Raw genomic sequence first — 16,821 nt, forward strand, 5'->3', positions numbered from 1 at the left:
GAGTTAAGAGAGGTGTACTTGAGGTTGGGTCCAATGGATTCGGGAGGTTCCAGTGCAAGGCCCGTACATACCACCTGCAGGAGGAGGCTTCCAGAAGTCTAAGAAGCCTCAGAACCATCCTCAGTGAGACATAGGATTGAACCAAAAACATTGCTTGAATGTCTCATACTCGCTGGGGCAGTGAAAATGGCTTCATGCCACTGTGTCCAGAATAGCTCCAATGAAGAGAATTCTCTGCATGGGACTCAGGTGAGACTTTGCATTATTCATGGAAAACCCAAAGAGGTCAGGAAATTAGCTGTTGTCAAGAGGTGTTGTATGACTGACTGTGGCAAGTCTGTATTTGGCAGTCAGTTGTCATGGTACAGGAACACATGCATCCTGAGCTTCGAAGGAAAGCAGCGAGCACCTTTATCACGTCCTTTACCACTAACAGCATAACTATGGCCAAAGGGGAACACTGCAAAATCGAATTGTGCTAACCTTACCATGCACTGCAGAAAACACATGTGGGACTGCAGAACAGGTATATATGAAAATGCACGTTTTGCAAGTCTAGAGATACCAAAGTCTCCTAGACACAGAGAGGGTAAGCATTTGGAATTTGTCTTCCCTCAAAAAATGCATTCAACAAGCAGAGGCCTCCTTCCTTCTTCAGTATGAGGAAGCAGCACAAACAATACCCTCTTACCTCTTCATAGACTGGTACCCTCTTGGAAGCACCCCGGGCCAGATGGTTGAACTTCTAGTATCAAGACTGCAAAGTGGTTCTCAAAGGAGGTGGACATAAAAAAAATGTGGTATAGCTTCTTTAAATACGTTTCAAAAATGGCTACCATTGTAAGCTAGCCCTCCCAGAATAGTCTCCACATTTTCTGTACTGTTCATGGAATTGTTTGATGCGAAACAAGAGCCCTAAGAATTGAGCTGTGGAGTGACTGTCCTGATACCATTCGAGTGCCAAATCAGGCTTTGTTCCCCAACAAGCTGGAGCCATCAAATACATTTCAACTTCTCCTGAAAACTTGGTTAATTTCATCCTTGTGTGCCTTCTAAGCATCATGCTGATGCCAATAGCCCTGCATATACAGACTGTGGTTTCTAAGCCAGCACACAAGAGGTCGCTACGTCCTACCCATCATTTAAGCCAGCGAGGCTCTGAGGTTTTCCAGGGACACTGGCAAGATCTCGTTTAACCAGGTCCTATAAAACATATGGTCCCAGATTGCACGTCATGTTTAAGGATCTTTAGGCTATCCTAGCCAAGGAGATAATTCTCTTGCCAAACGCATAAATACGTTGCAACTCTCAAGTAAGCTTAGTGGTAGGGTCCACTGCCAAAGACCAACTGGTGGACCCAGCAGCTCCATAGGTGCACAGAAGGGAGCAGACAATATCTGAAAGAAATGCAGCATGGTTTCCTTGACAGCTGCATTAGCTGTATGGTTGACAATGGTCTCTGGATTTCGGGGGTTAGTGGGACAGGTCAACATTAGAAGATGCTTGTGAAGGATAATATAATCATTTGACTGAAGCCCTCACACATCTTCTCATCTGACTTCAAGTAGTGTTGAGTCCCACTTAGCTTTCTTGTGTTTATGGCACATTTTCAACTTCGATTTTACCATAAGACATGAAGTGAGAAAGGGACTTTGTGCCTGTCAAACGAGAATGTGAGAGGCCTTGCTATTTGAAGTGGGACTTCTGTTGTGACTGTGACTACTTCTTATATTCAGCAAAGTAGAGAATTGCCTCCCAGACGGCACATTTATCCCACAAATGTGATTTGTGATCAAAACCCAAGCAGCAGAGATGCATATTGTGCGGGTCTGTGACTGAAACCTGCTTCCTGCAGTCTGGGCCAATGCAGAGCAGATCTTTATGCTGAGCACTGTCCATCGGGAGATGGTTCATTACTGCACAGCCTTCCCTTTCTTGGCCCCGCTGGACCCTACGAAAAGTTGGTCAGCCACCTGGAATTATTGTGTGCAGTCAGGTAGAACAGAAACACCCTCTTTGGATCCAGACAGAGAAGTCTCTCCTCTTCTGTGGAGGGATGAGGGGGGCCAAAAAAGGTAGAGGCAGCGTGATTATATATCCTATGTGGAAAGTGGTGACTACCTTCGGGAAGAAGGAGGCACATGTTCAGACGACCAGTTTCTCAGGATAAAAACTGGTGTAAAGCGGGTGCACCAAGAGACCCTGCAACTTGCTGACCCCTCCTGGCCAATGTAATGGCCAACAGAAATGCAGTTATGATGGTTAATAACCAAAGAGGGCATTTGAGTAAAAGCTCAAAAGGAGAGTACATCAGGAAAGTAAGGACCAGGTTCAAGTCCCACTGGGGCATAATGAATGGCCAGGGGGGAAACGTGCTGCAAACCCTTGAGGAATCTCGTCACAAAGGGTGACTTGAATAAGGAAGGTTGGTCGAGCAACTGCAAAATCGCAGAAATAATTGAAAGATAGCCCTTAAATGTACCCAGAGCAGTGCCCTGCCGGCTCAAAGAAATACCAAAGAAGAGGACCGGAGAATGAGGAGCAAACAGGGGGGTCAATGCTTTTTGATAAACATCAGGCAACAAATTTGTCCCATTGGCAGGAGTATACTGATTTGGTGGAGGGATGCCTGGCTCAGAATAACATCACAGACTTTGGGAGGAAGGTCGAAGATTGTCAACTGTCGTCGCTCAATCTCCACGCATGAAGGCAGAGAGTGTGCATGTCTGGGTGCGGAACTCTCCCTGTTGCTGCAACCGAAGATCCTTTCGAAGAGGTAGCTTGATAGGAGGACTGATGCTCATGCTCAACAGCTCAGGATACCAGACTCTCCGTGCCTAGTCCAGGGTCACATGAATGATTTTTGACCCAGTTGTTTCTGGTTTTCTTGAGAATTCTAGGCAGGAGTGGTATTGGCGGAAAGGTGTACAGCAGGCTGGACCTCCACTTGAAACCAAAAGTGTCTCAGAGCGAGAGCGGTCTTGGAAAATCCAGTGTGCAGAACTACTGACATCACACATTCTTGTTGGTAGATAATAGATCTAACCAATGCTCCCCTCACTCTTGGAAAAGGCATTGAGGGGCCCTAAGCATTTAAAAGATTTTGGTGCCCCCATATTCATCCAATTCAAAATATGAACAATAATAAACCGTGAAATAATGTATTTTTATTTTTTATTTTTTCAGATGAAACAAAATGTACAGTAATGTCAAAATAATGTTTATTTTTGTATACTTCCACTTGATTTATATTTGTAAGGTTTCCTCCTACTTTTTGTAATCTTAAAGTCTTTGATCAGATCCTCAAAACTAATCTTGTGTAACACATCTACTTCTATACTTAGCAGAGATGAGGCATCCAGCCTGCCTTTTTCCATAACTGTTCAACTGGGAAAATGAAAGCTCAGCTGAGCAATTTGTGACCATTGATATTAAAAATGTACAAAAGCAAGTGTCTGCATTTGGAAAAGTACACTCTATATTGTCTCTAACAATCATTTTATCGAGTTCAGCATGACTCAATCATGTTTTTACATTATTCGTTGCACTGAACTTATGACACAAATACCAGTGAAACTGCTGAAGTTCAGCTGAGAAATTAGTGTTCAAGTCCTCTAGGTAAGCATCAATCAGTTTTTGACAACACTGAATACCTTTCAATTTCAGCAGATGATGAAGTGACATTATGTGGCACATCCATTAGAAAATAAAATCTCTCTGATATTTCTTTATCTCTCTCTCTCCTCTTTTTCTCATCTCAGTTTCAAGTTTGTCATCAATTGTGTGAAAGGTAGTGATACAAAATTTATCTATGCCATTCAGATTTACTTCTGGTGCAGCATCTCGGTCACTGGGTAGCTTCTTTCTGATACATCTGTGAGTTTGAGCTGCCATGAAATCAACATCTGGTAGCATTTCCTTTGTGGATGCTTCATATCTTTCAAATTCATCTTGTGAAGTGCACAGTTAGTCAGCTAATGATCCAAACAGATCTGCAATTGTTTACGTTTGCACGTGTGGCAGTTACCAGATTCTAATTTTGTTGTATTCCCAACATTAATACATATCATAACCTTATATTACTATTTTATTATTATATATAGATGCATGTAAATTTTTCATTTATTGTGGAAGCCCCTTTTTGTGGAACCTGGATCAGCTGCACCATTTGCAGTTCTGCACCACATGATCCATGGTAAATCAGACAATGGAACATTTATGTGGTACCACATGGTCTCCAGTCTGGCTGGAGATGCCATTTGTGATCTGCAAGGCATCAACGGCTGACTTTGTTCACCCTGGTATTTAGAGAGCCTTTCAGGCACATAACCACCACAGAAATGCCCTGGTGTTCCAACCATGTCAAGAGACGCACTGCCTCTTGGCAAAGGGTCCATGACCCAAAGTGTCCTGCTTGCTGCAGTACAACATGGCGGTGATGTTATACACCTCCACTAGCCTTTCCTTGATGGAGGGTGAAAAGGCCTCCAATGCCAAGCAAATCACCCGAAGCTCCAACAAGTTTATGTGGAGTCCAGATTCGGCTGAAGACTGCACCATGTCAAGATCAGCTTAGATAAAAGGCAGTATCTAAGAGATAAATTGATAGTGAACCCAAAGAAGTGCAGAAGGTTCCCCATAGTCTGGAGGTGGGGTAATTCTGCCTGGAGCAAGCTCGCCTTCAACAGTCCATCGTCACAAAAAGGGAAGAATGGAACCCCAGACCACACCAGGCATGCTGCAAACACAGCCATAACCTTGGTGAAAACCTGAGGGGCGCTGTTAAGGCTGAAGGGAACACAACAAAGTGCTTGTGGTCTATCGTGAACCTCAGGTAACGTCTGTGGGCAGATGGGAATGTGAAAATATGCATTGTGCTAATCCAACCTACCATCCAGTCTCCTGGGTCTAGGACAGACAGAACTTGAACAAGCGTAAGCATTTTGAATTCCTCCTGTTTAAGGAAGAGATTTAAAATGCGCAGGGGTAGGGTAGGACGAGGGCCTCAATCCATCTTGGGCACCAGAAAGTACAATAACCACAACCTACTTCCGATGCTGGCACCCTCTCTTTAGCTCCCTTGGCCAAGAGAGCCAGCACTTGCTGGCAGATAAAGGAAAGATAGTCCTGCATCAACCGGGTCTAAGTGGGTGGCATGAGTGGAGAAGCAGACACAAAGGGGATTGATTAGCCCCTTTATACAATCTGTAGTACCAAACGGGCTGATGTTATTAACCTCCAGTCAGGCAGGAGATGGAATATCCTGCCACTCGCTGGATGTTCATGATGGTAGGAGGGTAAGCTAAAGGGGCTTGAGGCTGTAGCTGCCTGAGAGTGGTGGACTGGCCAGACCTCTGGCTACTTGTCCCACGTGGTCTATGCTTCGAAAAGGTGCGGAAAGCTTGCTGGCCGTGGTGGCTGGGAGGGTATTGACACAGTTGAAAACCCCTTCCATGGCCACAAAAGGGGCAAAAGACTGATTTACAGGTGGTGATGGGGCCACAGAGAGACCCAAGGACCTGGCCATAGCCCCTGAGCCCTTAAAGCACTCTAGTGCTGAGTCCACCTTCTGTCTGAAGAGACTGGAGCCATCAAACGGCCTGTCCATTAGCAAAGCTTGGACTTCCCCAGAAAAGCCAGTAGTCCTTAGCCAGGATGGGCGCCAAAGGACCACTGACAATGAAATTGCTCCGCCCAGCGAGTCGGTCGTGTCTAGACCATAATCAACAGGTACTTTGCCACATCTCTCCTGTTGGCAATTGCCAGCAAAAGTATGACTTGGGCCTTCTCCGACACCATTGCCAGCCCTTGCACAACCGAGTCACGCCCAAGAGGCATGCAGAGTTCACAGATTGCAGTGCTAGGCTGGTGGTAGAGAACATTCTGTTCCAAAATGTATCATGCCTCTTGTATCTCCCTATCGGGTGGTGTGGAAGGGAACACACCAGAGTTAATTCTGGAAGTGGAGGCTTGGGACTAACAAGTTCTGTGGAGCGGGGTGCTGGGTGAGAAAACCAGGGTCTCCTGGAGCAGGGCAGTGGCGGTGAGCACAGGAGACCCTTTGCAGGTAATGGACCAGGCCCTGAGGAGGACATCGGTGAGTGTGTCATAAAAGGGGATCAAGGGTTTAGATGAGGCAATCCCCCACCTCAGTCAAGACATTAGTCTTCATGTCAGAGTGCAGCTGCCCTATGCACCACCATAGCGAAAGAGGCTAACTCCTTTGTAGCCACAATAGGAGGAGAGACCAAGCCAATGTCAGGTGAGGAGACTAATCGAAGGGTATCCACCAGCTCCTCTTATCAGGTGTCCTCTGTATCACCTAATGGGTGGCAATATTCACAAGGTCGTCATCAGGACCCCTCCCTTTTATCCACTGTGCCAGGCCTCTCAGACAAAAGACCCTGGACAGCACTAGAACCAGTGTCATGCGGCTCTGGTCCTACTCCATGTTGGAGTCAAGTACGATGGGTATGGTGTCGTTGATAGAGCAGGGGGCATCGGCATGGAAATGGGCACCAGAGAAGGTCTCTGTCTCAATGATGGTGGCGCTCCGGATCCAGCACTGGATCCATGGTGCCAAACGGGAGCGGAGGACGTACCTTCTGATGGGAATCCAGCAGGGGCCCCTACTGAACCCATGGAGCCCAAACGTATTCTCAAAGGGTCAGGCTGCCCAAAACTGAGGTGCATGGCCTTGCAGAACTCATGTAGTTGGCAGCAGTTGCCCCAGACAAATTGGCAAAGTGCAGAGCTGACCCTTGTTCGGGGAGGCCCAGGGCCAGGAGAGCCTTTGCTCTCTAGTGTTGTCGGAAGATCTGGATGGACACAGAGAAGCCAAAGACCTATTTGACTTCTCAAGGTTCTTCTTTTTGTGTGACTTACCTGACAACTATTTAGACAGGGGCCAAGACCATCTGGTGTGACTCCAAGAGCGGTCATAGGACCTTCCACTTGACCAGGGTCTTAATAGTCACTGGGTCGCCAGACATTGGGGAGTGTCTTCGGGGGCATGGCACACCAATCCTTGCAGGTCTTCGAGTCATGATCTTTCTCGAGGCACCATAGACAGACCAAGTGGGGCTTTGTCACAGACATCTATCGCTAACAGGTGCTACATGGTTTGAAAAGAGTCAGAATTTTTTGGAGACATCTGTCACACCAGGAAAAATATTTTTTTTCTCAAAAATAAATCTACAAAACACTGAAAAAAGCCAGTCAAGAAGTGACTGAGGGTTGCTCTTTAAAGATCTGCGCTATCTGGTGCAGGAACTTAAAAACTGATGTCAGCGCATGAGGTGGCGTTTATATAAGTACAAAGTAGGTCACTTCTAGCACAGTTGACACAGTACTGAACTCTACCTCCTAATGACGCACAATGATGCTGCTCGAAAATTTCTGGATCCAGTCCGACGCCTCTGAATAATTTTAAGGTAAGGAATATGCGGCTAGAACTCTCTATCAGACAATATATGTCCGTGAAAAGTACGCTGGCATCCTTGCACACAGCTGTGAATTATTCTATTGTTTATGACCATCCATGAATATCCTGCAATGCAGAACCCTGGTTCCCATGACCCATAGGACAGTCTAAATGTCCTTTACTAGGCAGTTCTCTTTAATTGGGGTTATTATTAAAGCACTGATCACACAAAATTCAAAGTAAAACTCACAGTAAATAGTTCAGTACACGCGATAGCTTCACCTTATAGGTCAAGTGATTTCAAGTGCTTGTCTAAGCAGGAGGTGCAGGATACAGCCATACAGATGTGCTTGGAGACGTAAAGGCTGGGCCAGATGGGCCCCCTTATCATGCCGAGCCCAGTGTAGGGGAAGCAGCTCTGGGGATTTCAGAGCGGTTTGGTAGACCCGGGCACTCCTACAGGTCGGCTTTAGTCCTCTGGTCCGGGGTCCCCCGTCTCAGTGCACAGAAGGCAGAACACAGAAGTGTGTTCCCCTTCTCTGCTTGTGCTCTATGGAGCAGACATACTGGTGGCAGGTGGACTTGTGGATGAGCTGGTGCACCTCACATTGCTTGAGCACAGAAACACTGAGGAGGCCAGGACACCATCAGGCACTCTCCTGTCAATTTCAGTCAACTCTCACAGAAACAGTCCGCGATTCTGGTCTGCTGTACTTCTGAGCTTTGCAGCTGGGGTTCTCCTTACTCTAGTAGTCCGCTCCTGTGATGACAGTCAAACATTCCCCCCTCCTCAGTAGATCAAGCAAGCTCCAAGATCACAGTTAGACCCACAACTCTTCCAGTAAGATGTCCGCTCACCTATGGGAGACTGATGTTTGACAGATGCCAGCCCTGGATCTCAGCAGTTTCTCCAAGAACCCTGTGAAGCACTCACATTTATGGTCTTGACGAACTTAGAACTAGTACCCGATGCGGTCATTTGGGTATCGGCATGCTCATGTTTAAGCCTAAGTGCTTGACAAGTGGGGTAGTCCAACTTTCATATACTCTTCCCTGACAGAGGAATATTAAGCCGACCGCCATGCCCAGGAACCAGCTTGAGATGAATCCTTTTCATATTTCATGTTGTACCTGTAACCGCTCAGTCTGCTAACTCAACCCGAGTCCCCCATAATTAACCCCAATGACTTTGCTCAGGATGGACTAACCAGAAATCCCCTGTTAAAAGGAGACCACAGACTTTCTCACACTTCAGTGTCTAGGGTTACACTATCCAGGTCAGGAATGCAGACAATACACTTCCGCTGCCTGGGAAGGCTCCAACTTCTGCTGTGTAAAACCAGCAGCAATACAAAATGGATCCTAATCTTGCACTCACATCCACCATACACGCTTTACACCACATGCACTCAACATGTACCCAAGATGTTTGTGCAGGAAGTCAGGGCAAGAGTCTGGGTATATCATACAAATGGAACTTTACACGAGTGGAGCTGATAGGTGCCACACTCCTACCGAAATTCAGAAAAAAAACTATCGAGTACTAGAAGTATAAAAACGGCCAGCTGTCACCACTGCTTAATGTTGACAACCCAGGATATGAACAATAGCCCCATGTCAGCTAAAGAGCATGTTTGTTGTGCTGTTCCACGTTTGCGAATCAGGCTCTGGACCTTATAGTCAAAGGATAGACTTAGTCCTCAAATTGCAGCTAGATTAGCATGTAAACTGGGCAACAAAAATTCATAATACTAGAGCTTACATGCAGTTGGTTCACACGGGTATGGGTAAATACTTATTTACAATGAAGGGGACAGTCCCATACACACAATATGTTGAAAGTCTTCCTCCCTAGGTAGAAGTTAGCCCCATTAAGGATGCTTTACAAACATGTAGGTTGATGGATGAATGTGCTCTACCAATCTTCTATCTGGGGCACACCAGTACGTAAGCGGACCTGTTCATAGAATCTTGAACCATCTGATTAACATAAACCCTAAATGGCAGCTGAGAGAGAATTCAGAAGTTTAGCATATCCTTAGAACCGCACTCTAGCATGCCACCAGAATCAGCTCCCAACCAAAAATAGAACCATTCAGGTTACTGTTAAACACAAGGTGAACTTCCACTCCAGTGCTCAAACTAAACCAAGGATGAACACAACTTTGTAATGATAATCCCACAATCACATATCTCAGCCCATACTCACCAGCTCAAAAAGAAAGAGGTTTCTACCAAACACAGAGGTGCCTCTTTCCACTGAATAGTCAATGTCTACAACAACCAGCACCTAAATCCCCCTTTCCAAGCACTGCAACTATTTACTACAGATGCCTACCTCCTCTTTCCTTTGCCATCCAAGTGTGCTAGCTCCTCCTACTGCCCCAACAGAACCACCTCTGCTGCTTCCCTTCAACCAGGTGAGTTGCAGCCTTTTGTACACTTGTTTTTATTGCTCGTGGAGGTTTATCATGCAGTAAGTGGACTAGCCGCTATACGAATAATCCCTCATTGCTGTGGAACATTACAGCAAAAAATGGATAACAATCAGCAGTTTATAGCAAAACAGTCCATTTTGAGATCTTAAAGATGGAAACAGATGTGAAATCATGGATGAAAAACCAAACACCCAAGTAGGGAAGACATCCTAGTTAACCAGCCACTGCACAAGTCACAAGAAGCTGGAAGAGTGATGTGTATTAGTCACAGAAATAAGGGCTATGACAAAGGAAAGCTTCAAGAATGCACATAGGGGCAGTGAAACATCTTTGAGAACATAAAATGTTCCTGAAAAAAAGGTGAAATGCTATGCATATGGAGAGTCCACAGCAGTATGTATATCTACAAAACAAACAAAAGGGCTGTTATCAATGCACCAATGCTACTGCTGTAAGAACTGCAATTAACTACCTAGGCAACCATGCAGTGCAAAGCTTTCATCATCACTCGCACTAATGGTACATGTTAATTTTTTAGGATGTTTTTTAAAATACTTTAATCACTTTTTTCTCATACATAAAAATAAACTACAACAACTTTGTAGAGACATGTACAGTACATAGTCTCTGTAGCCGTACAATACTAAGTTATACCATAACTCATCAAGTGCAGGCAAGACACAAGGGGTAGAAAAGGGGAGAGATAATGAGAAGAGTGAGGCATACGCATTGTGCAGACCATGACATTTGCGGGGTTGTAACAAGACACATTTAATGTTTTAGGATTGCTTGAAAGGCGAGTTAATCATAGGATTTGTTTTATTTTACAGGCAAACTAATTTTCTTCTTGAAGAGTTAACAGAGTTGTGTATGTAAACCAAATATCTGAAAAACAAGAAATACAAACCTACCTTATCCCGGGCAGTAAGAAACCGTGGATCATCTTGAAAGGCTTCTTTAACAAGTTTACTAAAGCGATTAAATAATGTGAGCAATTGCTCCACATACTTTTCAGAGTCCTAAAAAAAGAATCAAAAGTGCAGGTTAACCTTAGGGAAGTCACATAATATAACTGCTATTTAGGAATATCTATTTTCCGTCATATGAACTTTTCCGCTCTCTAATACTCCAGCCCTATGCCTGGAGAGTCTATTCAGGGTATACTGTTTGACTTAAATGCCTGGAGTCAGTCAGTTATCCCTCCAGCATAGCTCCCAATACTCTCCAGTGACATTTATCAAAGGTTCTGACCGTCAAATGAGGAATATGTTACTTACCCTGTAAGCATCTGTTCATGGCATGTGGTGCTGTAGATTCACATGATGTGCATACTCCTGCCCTCTAGCACTGGGCTTAGACGTGTACATCTTGTTTTTGTTCGAAGAAGTCAACTTCACACTTACATTGTTTTCTTCCATTGTTGGGTCTGAACGTGCTTTATTGGGGCTCTGAGTGAACATCGCGTGGTGACCTTCACTGGTGGCTCTTGAGTTCTCCGCTTCCGATAGCTAGGACCTCCCCATCCTTCAGCGTCTTCAGGAGAAACTGGTCTCTGCTGCAATGGCTGTTTAGCCACCCGCACACAGGTACGATTATTGCTAAGTCTCCATCTCAAGTGCAGCGACTGTCCCTCACAATAGGTAGCTCCCATTTGAGGAGCAGTTAACGCTGGAGCCCCCACCGCCTGTAAAGCTGAAGAGTCAGAGGTACAAGCCCACTCCCCCCAAGACCTGCTCATCCATCTCTTCCTCCTAGACCACCTCCTCCTCCTCTCCCATCACTACCATAACTGCCACCTCAACCACCTCCACAGCAGCCCCCTTCACCTCAGCGGTCTACCCATTAATCTTCTGGGGAGTGAAGCCATCCACCACTAGATTTATGAGGTTCCGCATACCCAAGACCCACAGGATGACCCTTGGGATGACACCACCTTGTATCATGAGGTTAGAGTGCAACCACCTTTTACAAGGTGGATTTGCATTCCATACCTAAGGAGGAGGAATTCCTAATGGAAACACTCATATGTAGCGGGCCACCAAATTCCTGCCACAGCTTAAGGACATGTGTAAGCCAACATAGGAGGCCCCAACACTAGATGGCAGGAGTATGCACAGCATGTGCATCTACAACTACACATGGCACAAACATATAATTTCCTATTTGGTGATGATTACCTATAGCCATCTACCATCTCTGTACTAGCATTCAGTCAACCGCTGGCCAATCTAGGCACTTCTTTAAATGGTTTTTCTAGCAAAATAAGGCCCAGCTAGCAGGATGCATGCATGACTACCTCCTCTACAGAAGACATCTTTCAGTCACCAAATGATAGACAGAATATAGTTGGAACAAACATCACCATAAAATCTAACGTAATCCAAATCCTACATCTCACCTCTCTTCTTTTCCTGCACTGTGGGAGATTCTTTAACATTACTGATACAAGTATTTAGCTGTACAAAAAACTATGCTCCTGGCTTGTGCATAAGCAGCATAAAAGGCACTCCACCATCTTTGCTAACTGACCAGCTGCGACAGAGAGAGGACAATGGCAGGCTGCTAGCAATGGTGAAGCACATTCTAGAATGATGGCAGGTGCATAATTGGCAATTTGCAACGGAAGCAGTGACAAACTACTGCAGACAGCCTTTCACAATTTGTCCCATTTTTGCACCCCTAAGAATAACAAAGTATTTCCCAGAGGAGCCATCAAAGTCTGCACATACCACACCTTAACACTGCTGTCTGTTCTTTTGAAACAGTGAAAATATTTCAATTCTATTTCTTTACCAATGGCGCTACAAGCATGTTGGACACAGTGACTGAAGTAGTTGGCTACCAGTCTGCATTTCTCTTGGAGCTTCTGAGCAAAGACCTTTCAAATGTAGATGACCTTTTCAGCTAACACTTCACGATCACGAATTTGGTTATTTATTTAACAATATTATGTAGCACTATCTGCACTAAGTCGTACTAGTTCACCTTATAAGCAACCAACATACATAATTAACTGAACAACCATTGTAGAACCATCTGGTCGCTATTCAAACTAAGTAGGTGCTTGTGATGAATGAAGCTCAATGTGTTGAAAATGCAATAATTCAGCAGGAAGAGGTTGGAGACTAGGAGAACTGGGTTTAAAGGGTACACAAAAGGATCCTCTGTAACATCCATATACTGGTCTTTAGAACAATTAAAACCACTGGACCTGGTGCAGATTCACTCACTATACAACCCTAAGAACTCTGAGATTCTCCCACGCTAATCTTCTCATGCTTCCCCCCTATTTAGACTTAAAACCTGAGGTGGCAAATCCTTCACAGTACTAGGATCCAAGGCATAGAGCCGACTCCCCAGCTCTTTGCAGTTCATAGAATCGGAAGCCTCATTCAAAAAGCATTTGAAGACCTGGCTCTTCCTTGTCCCGGATGCACACTGCTATTCCCTCATTCCCTACTTCCTCTAATTTTCCCACTCATCTGGGTTATCAGGTTCAAACGTTATCGCCAGGAAGCTCCATTGAGAGTGGCATTGCACTTTATAAGTTATTCATTCATTCAGTTCTTTTTTGGCTACATGTGATGGTGAGTGGTTTGGCTAAATATGACAGGCTGTATCGGCTGAGGGAGGCAGCAAATATTGAATCTGATCATTGCTTCTAGGAGTAACCAGCCTAGATTTTTCTTTGATTGGGGAGATGAGATAAACATCTTTCTTGCTTGAGATTTGTTTGGCAGTGGAGTGGAAGAGTGCCCTAATAGTGAGGAAACTGAGATACTACATAGAATGAATGGTTTATAGAGTGAACAAATGCCAGAAGGCATCTTCATGATAGCGAATGCTATGGAAACGAAGTGAAGCTACAGGAACTATAAGAGTGGGGAAAAAACAAGTTGAGCAATTTCCCAAATAGTGTTGAATTGGACCGGCATCTGGGGTGCAGAGGTATGCTGTTCCACAGTTTACAGGTTGGCAAAAGGAAGCTTCTGCCACCCCAAAGTACCCCATTGGATCTGGGTATCACAATATTTTTGCCGGAACGTACCACTGAAAGTTTCTCCTTAGTTATTCCGGGCAGGAGTTATGAAGTGCTTTATGAGCTTTACAGATAACTTTAAAGGCAACTCATTTTCTGACTGGTAGCCAGTGTAGATTGACCATGGCTTGAGAAATTGACATTTTGGAATCTTTAGGAGAAGATGAGCAGCCATATTTTGAAGTATCTGAAGTCTATTCAATAATCACTGTTCAATGTCAACATATAGGGCATTACAATAATCAATCCTGGATATTACTAAGGCAACGATTACAGTTTTCTAAGCTCAAACTGGATGAAGGGGAATATCTTTCGCAGAGCTCTTAGAAGAAAGACGCAAGTGGAAGTGACTTGGTTGATTTGAACAGCAAAAGTTAGCTTTCGATCAAAGAAAACTTCCAGGTTCGTAGGCAGTAGAAGAAAGAGGGCTGAAATCATGGGGCCACCAACTGGGGACCCAGAAAGAAGTATCATTTCCAAACAGAACAACCTCGGTTTTACACAAGTTCAGTTTGAGGCAGTTGTTTTTCGTCCATCTATCTACATCCAGCATGCAGTTGTTCAAACATTTTGCTACCTCACAGATGTTGCTTGAGATTGAAATTACAACAAGACTTTCGTCCATATACAAAACTATAGAGAAATCGAATGAACGCATCAGTTTTTCCAGTGGTGTGACATATATACTGAATAATGGAGGGCTCAATAAAGACCCTTGAGGAACTCCGCAGGGGAGAAAAAGGGGTTTGGATGGAAAGTCTCCAAGGGAACCAATTGATCTCAATTGGTAAGGAAGAAACTTAGGAGGGACAAAGCAGAGGCCCTGATTCCAATGCTTTCTAGACCATCTATGAGCATCTTGTGATTAACGGTGTTGAAAGCTGCTGACAAGTCCAACAGGCTCAGTGCTGCCTTTCAATCATTGTCTACTACTGTTCTGACTTCCTAAGTCGCTACGATCAGGGCAGATTCGGTACCGTGGTTACTTCTAAAGCTGTACTGTGAGGTGTCTAACAGATGATTATCTAAGAAGGAGAGTTCAAAGTTCATAGCTTTTTTCACTATTTTTGCTGGCATGGGAAGATGGGACAATAACTGTATATATCTTGTGGCGTAAGGGAGGGCTTTTATTTATTTTATTTTTTTACTAATGGTACGACAGCAATTCGGGGGGTGGGGGAGTCACTGATCTGTAGGGACTTCCGACTTGGTCTAAATATTTCGTTTAGGGGGGTAAAAACATTATTAGGGAAGGTTGTGGCGCAGGGGCATTTATTTATAGAGTCACTTAAGCTTGTTTTCGTGTTGGAGGAAAACTCACAATAGACTCCATTGACCTTTAATTGAAAGGAATCTGCCAGCTTGTGCCAGAAAAATTAAGATCAGTTCTATTTTTGTTGTTGAGTATAGACTGTTTTGAAGAGTTCTCTGGCCAAGTTTTTTTGAGGTTTTAATTTTTTCAGCGTAAATGTTTGAATTTTCAGTTACAATCATTGTTTAGTATTCTTTAATGCATTCTTTATATTTGTCTCTTTCAACTAAGCTGTAATGAGTCCTCCATTTTTTCCCTGTTTCTACACATTTGTTTTTGTAATTCTATTTAAGAGAGTACCAAGGAGCTGAGACTTTACTTCTATGATTTTTATGGGTCTTTAGGGGGGGGGGGCTAGCTAATAAAGTGCTTAGTCTATCCAATTTGTGTAATTTATCGCTGCTAAATCCAGATCATTTTTAAGAGTTGGATGCATGTCAAATAAGATTTTTTTCAGCTTGTTTTTGTCAATTTTAAGCCAAGTACGTGTTTTGGCCATTTGTGAGGGATTAGTACCTGGTGTTGTTTTACTGGAAGTCTTTATGACTAAGATTATCCCTTTATGGTCTGACCAAATTAGCAGCCAAGTCAAGAGAGTGACAAGTCGCCGTATTGAACCTTTGTGCAAGGTCAGATCATAGCATATTATCAGTTAGCTGTTCTGCGTCTTTATTAGCCAGTACCTCTAAGTGAAAATTAAAATCTACTCAAATCTTGTAGTTAGATAAATGCATGTCAAAATATACTTTTAAAGAGGACCGGGGGCAGGTAAATTAGCAACCCCTTAAATCATCAGTTTTCAGTTAGCTTAAATTTAAAGGTAAAAGATGTAGCGGTCGAGGTATCACTAAATAATATGTTGGAGACCCTAATAAGCTCCATTTAGATACAAGTCTTCAGTGCAGCATTGCAGCGTCCATTTCCGGGTCATATGAGCCTATACTAACTGCTAGAGAACAGAGAACCATATTACATTTTTAGCATTTGATATTCTTACAGAAGAAAAATATAGTTAAAACTTTAGGTATAAACATTTTTCTAATAGAAAAAATTCCCCATGATTAAGGTCTACTAGTTATGGCCAACAGATAACAGTTCACCAACATATCCCAGCCCAACAGACCCTGTTCAGGATAAAAGGAAATGCTTAAAAACATCCAAGGTATCAATGTGTATATTACATCCAAATCCCCATGGATGTTCGTGAAGTTATCACAAAGCCTGATGGAGGAAGAGTGACGTGGAGAGAGGGAACAAATTAAACAAAGCAGCCCACTATTTCCAGAAACATTATCCCCTAATTCTCACATGACGAAGGATCCCCTTGCAAAGCATATCTGCCCTATCTCTCAAACAGAAAATGACCCGGAGTAAGAACTCAAACTTCTCAAGATGACTTGGCCCAAGTCAATCTTTAAAAAAGAATAATAAAAAAAAATATATACATCTTCATGTTGCCTTGCACATGCAATTTTATAAGCAGCTCTGCAATCGTAAACGAAAGAGCTGTTTGAGCAGAAACCACACCGAACATCCAGCACTTAGAGATGGTCACAGCATCTACAGATCGATGATCCTCTCAATCCATTCTTTACGCATTCACTTTATA

At 43.9% G+C, this 16,821-nt stretch overlaps 1 protein-coding gene across 2 annotated transcripts in view; it reads right to left on the reverse strand.

The window, feature by feature from the left end:
- CUL5 (cullin 5) overlaps positions 1-16,821 on the reverse strand; it is a 497,462-nt gene that overhangs the window by 237,511 nt on the left and 243,130 nt on the right. For both annotated transcript variants that reach the window (XM_069202325.1, XM_069202326.1), the window contains exon 10: positions 10,773-10,880. In XM_069202325.1, the coding sequence (XP_069058426.1) occupies positions 10,773-10,880 (108 nt within the window). The remainder of the gene's footprint in view (positions 1-10,772; positions 10,881-16,821) is intronic.

The sequence above is a fragment of the Pleurodeles waltl genome, chromosome 8, assembly GCF_031143425.1.
Source record: "Pleurodeles waltl isolate 20211129_DDA chromosome 8, aPleWal1.hap1.20221129, whole genome shotgun sequence".
Classification (NCBI taxonomy): Eukaryota; Metazoa; Chordata; class Amphibia; order Caudata; family Salamandridae; genus Pleurodeles; species Pleurodeles waltl.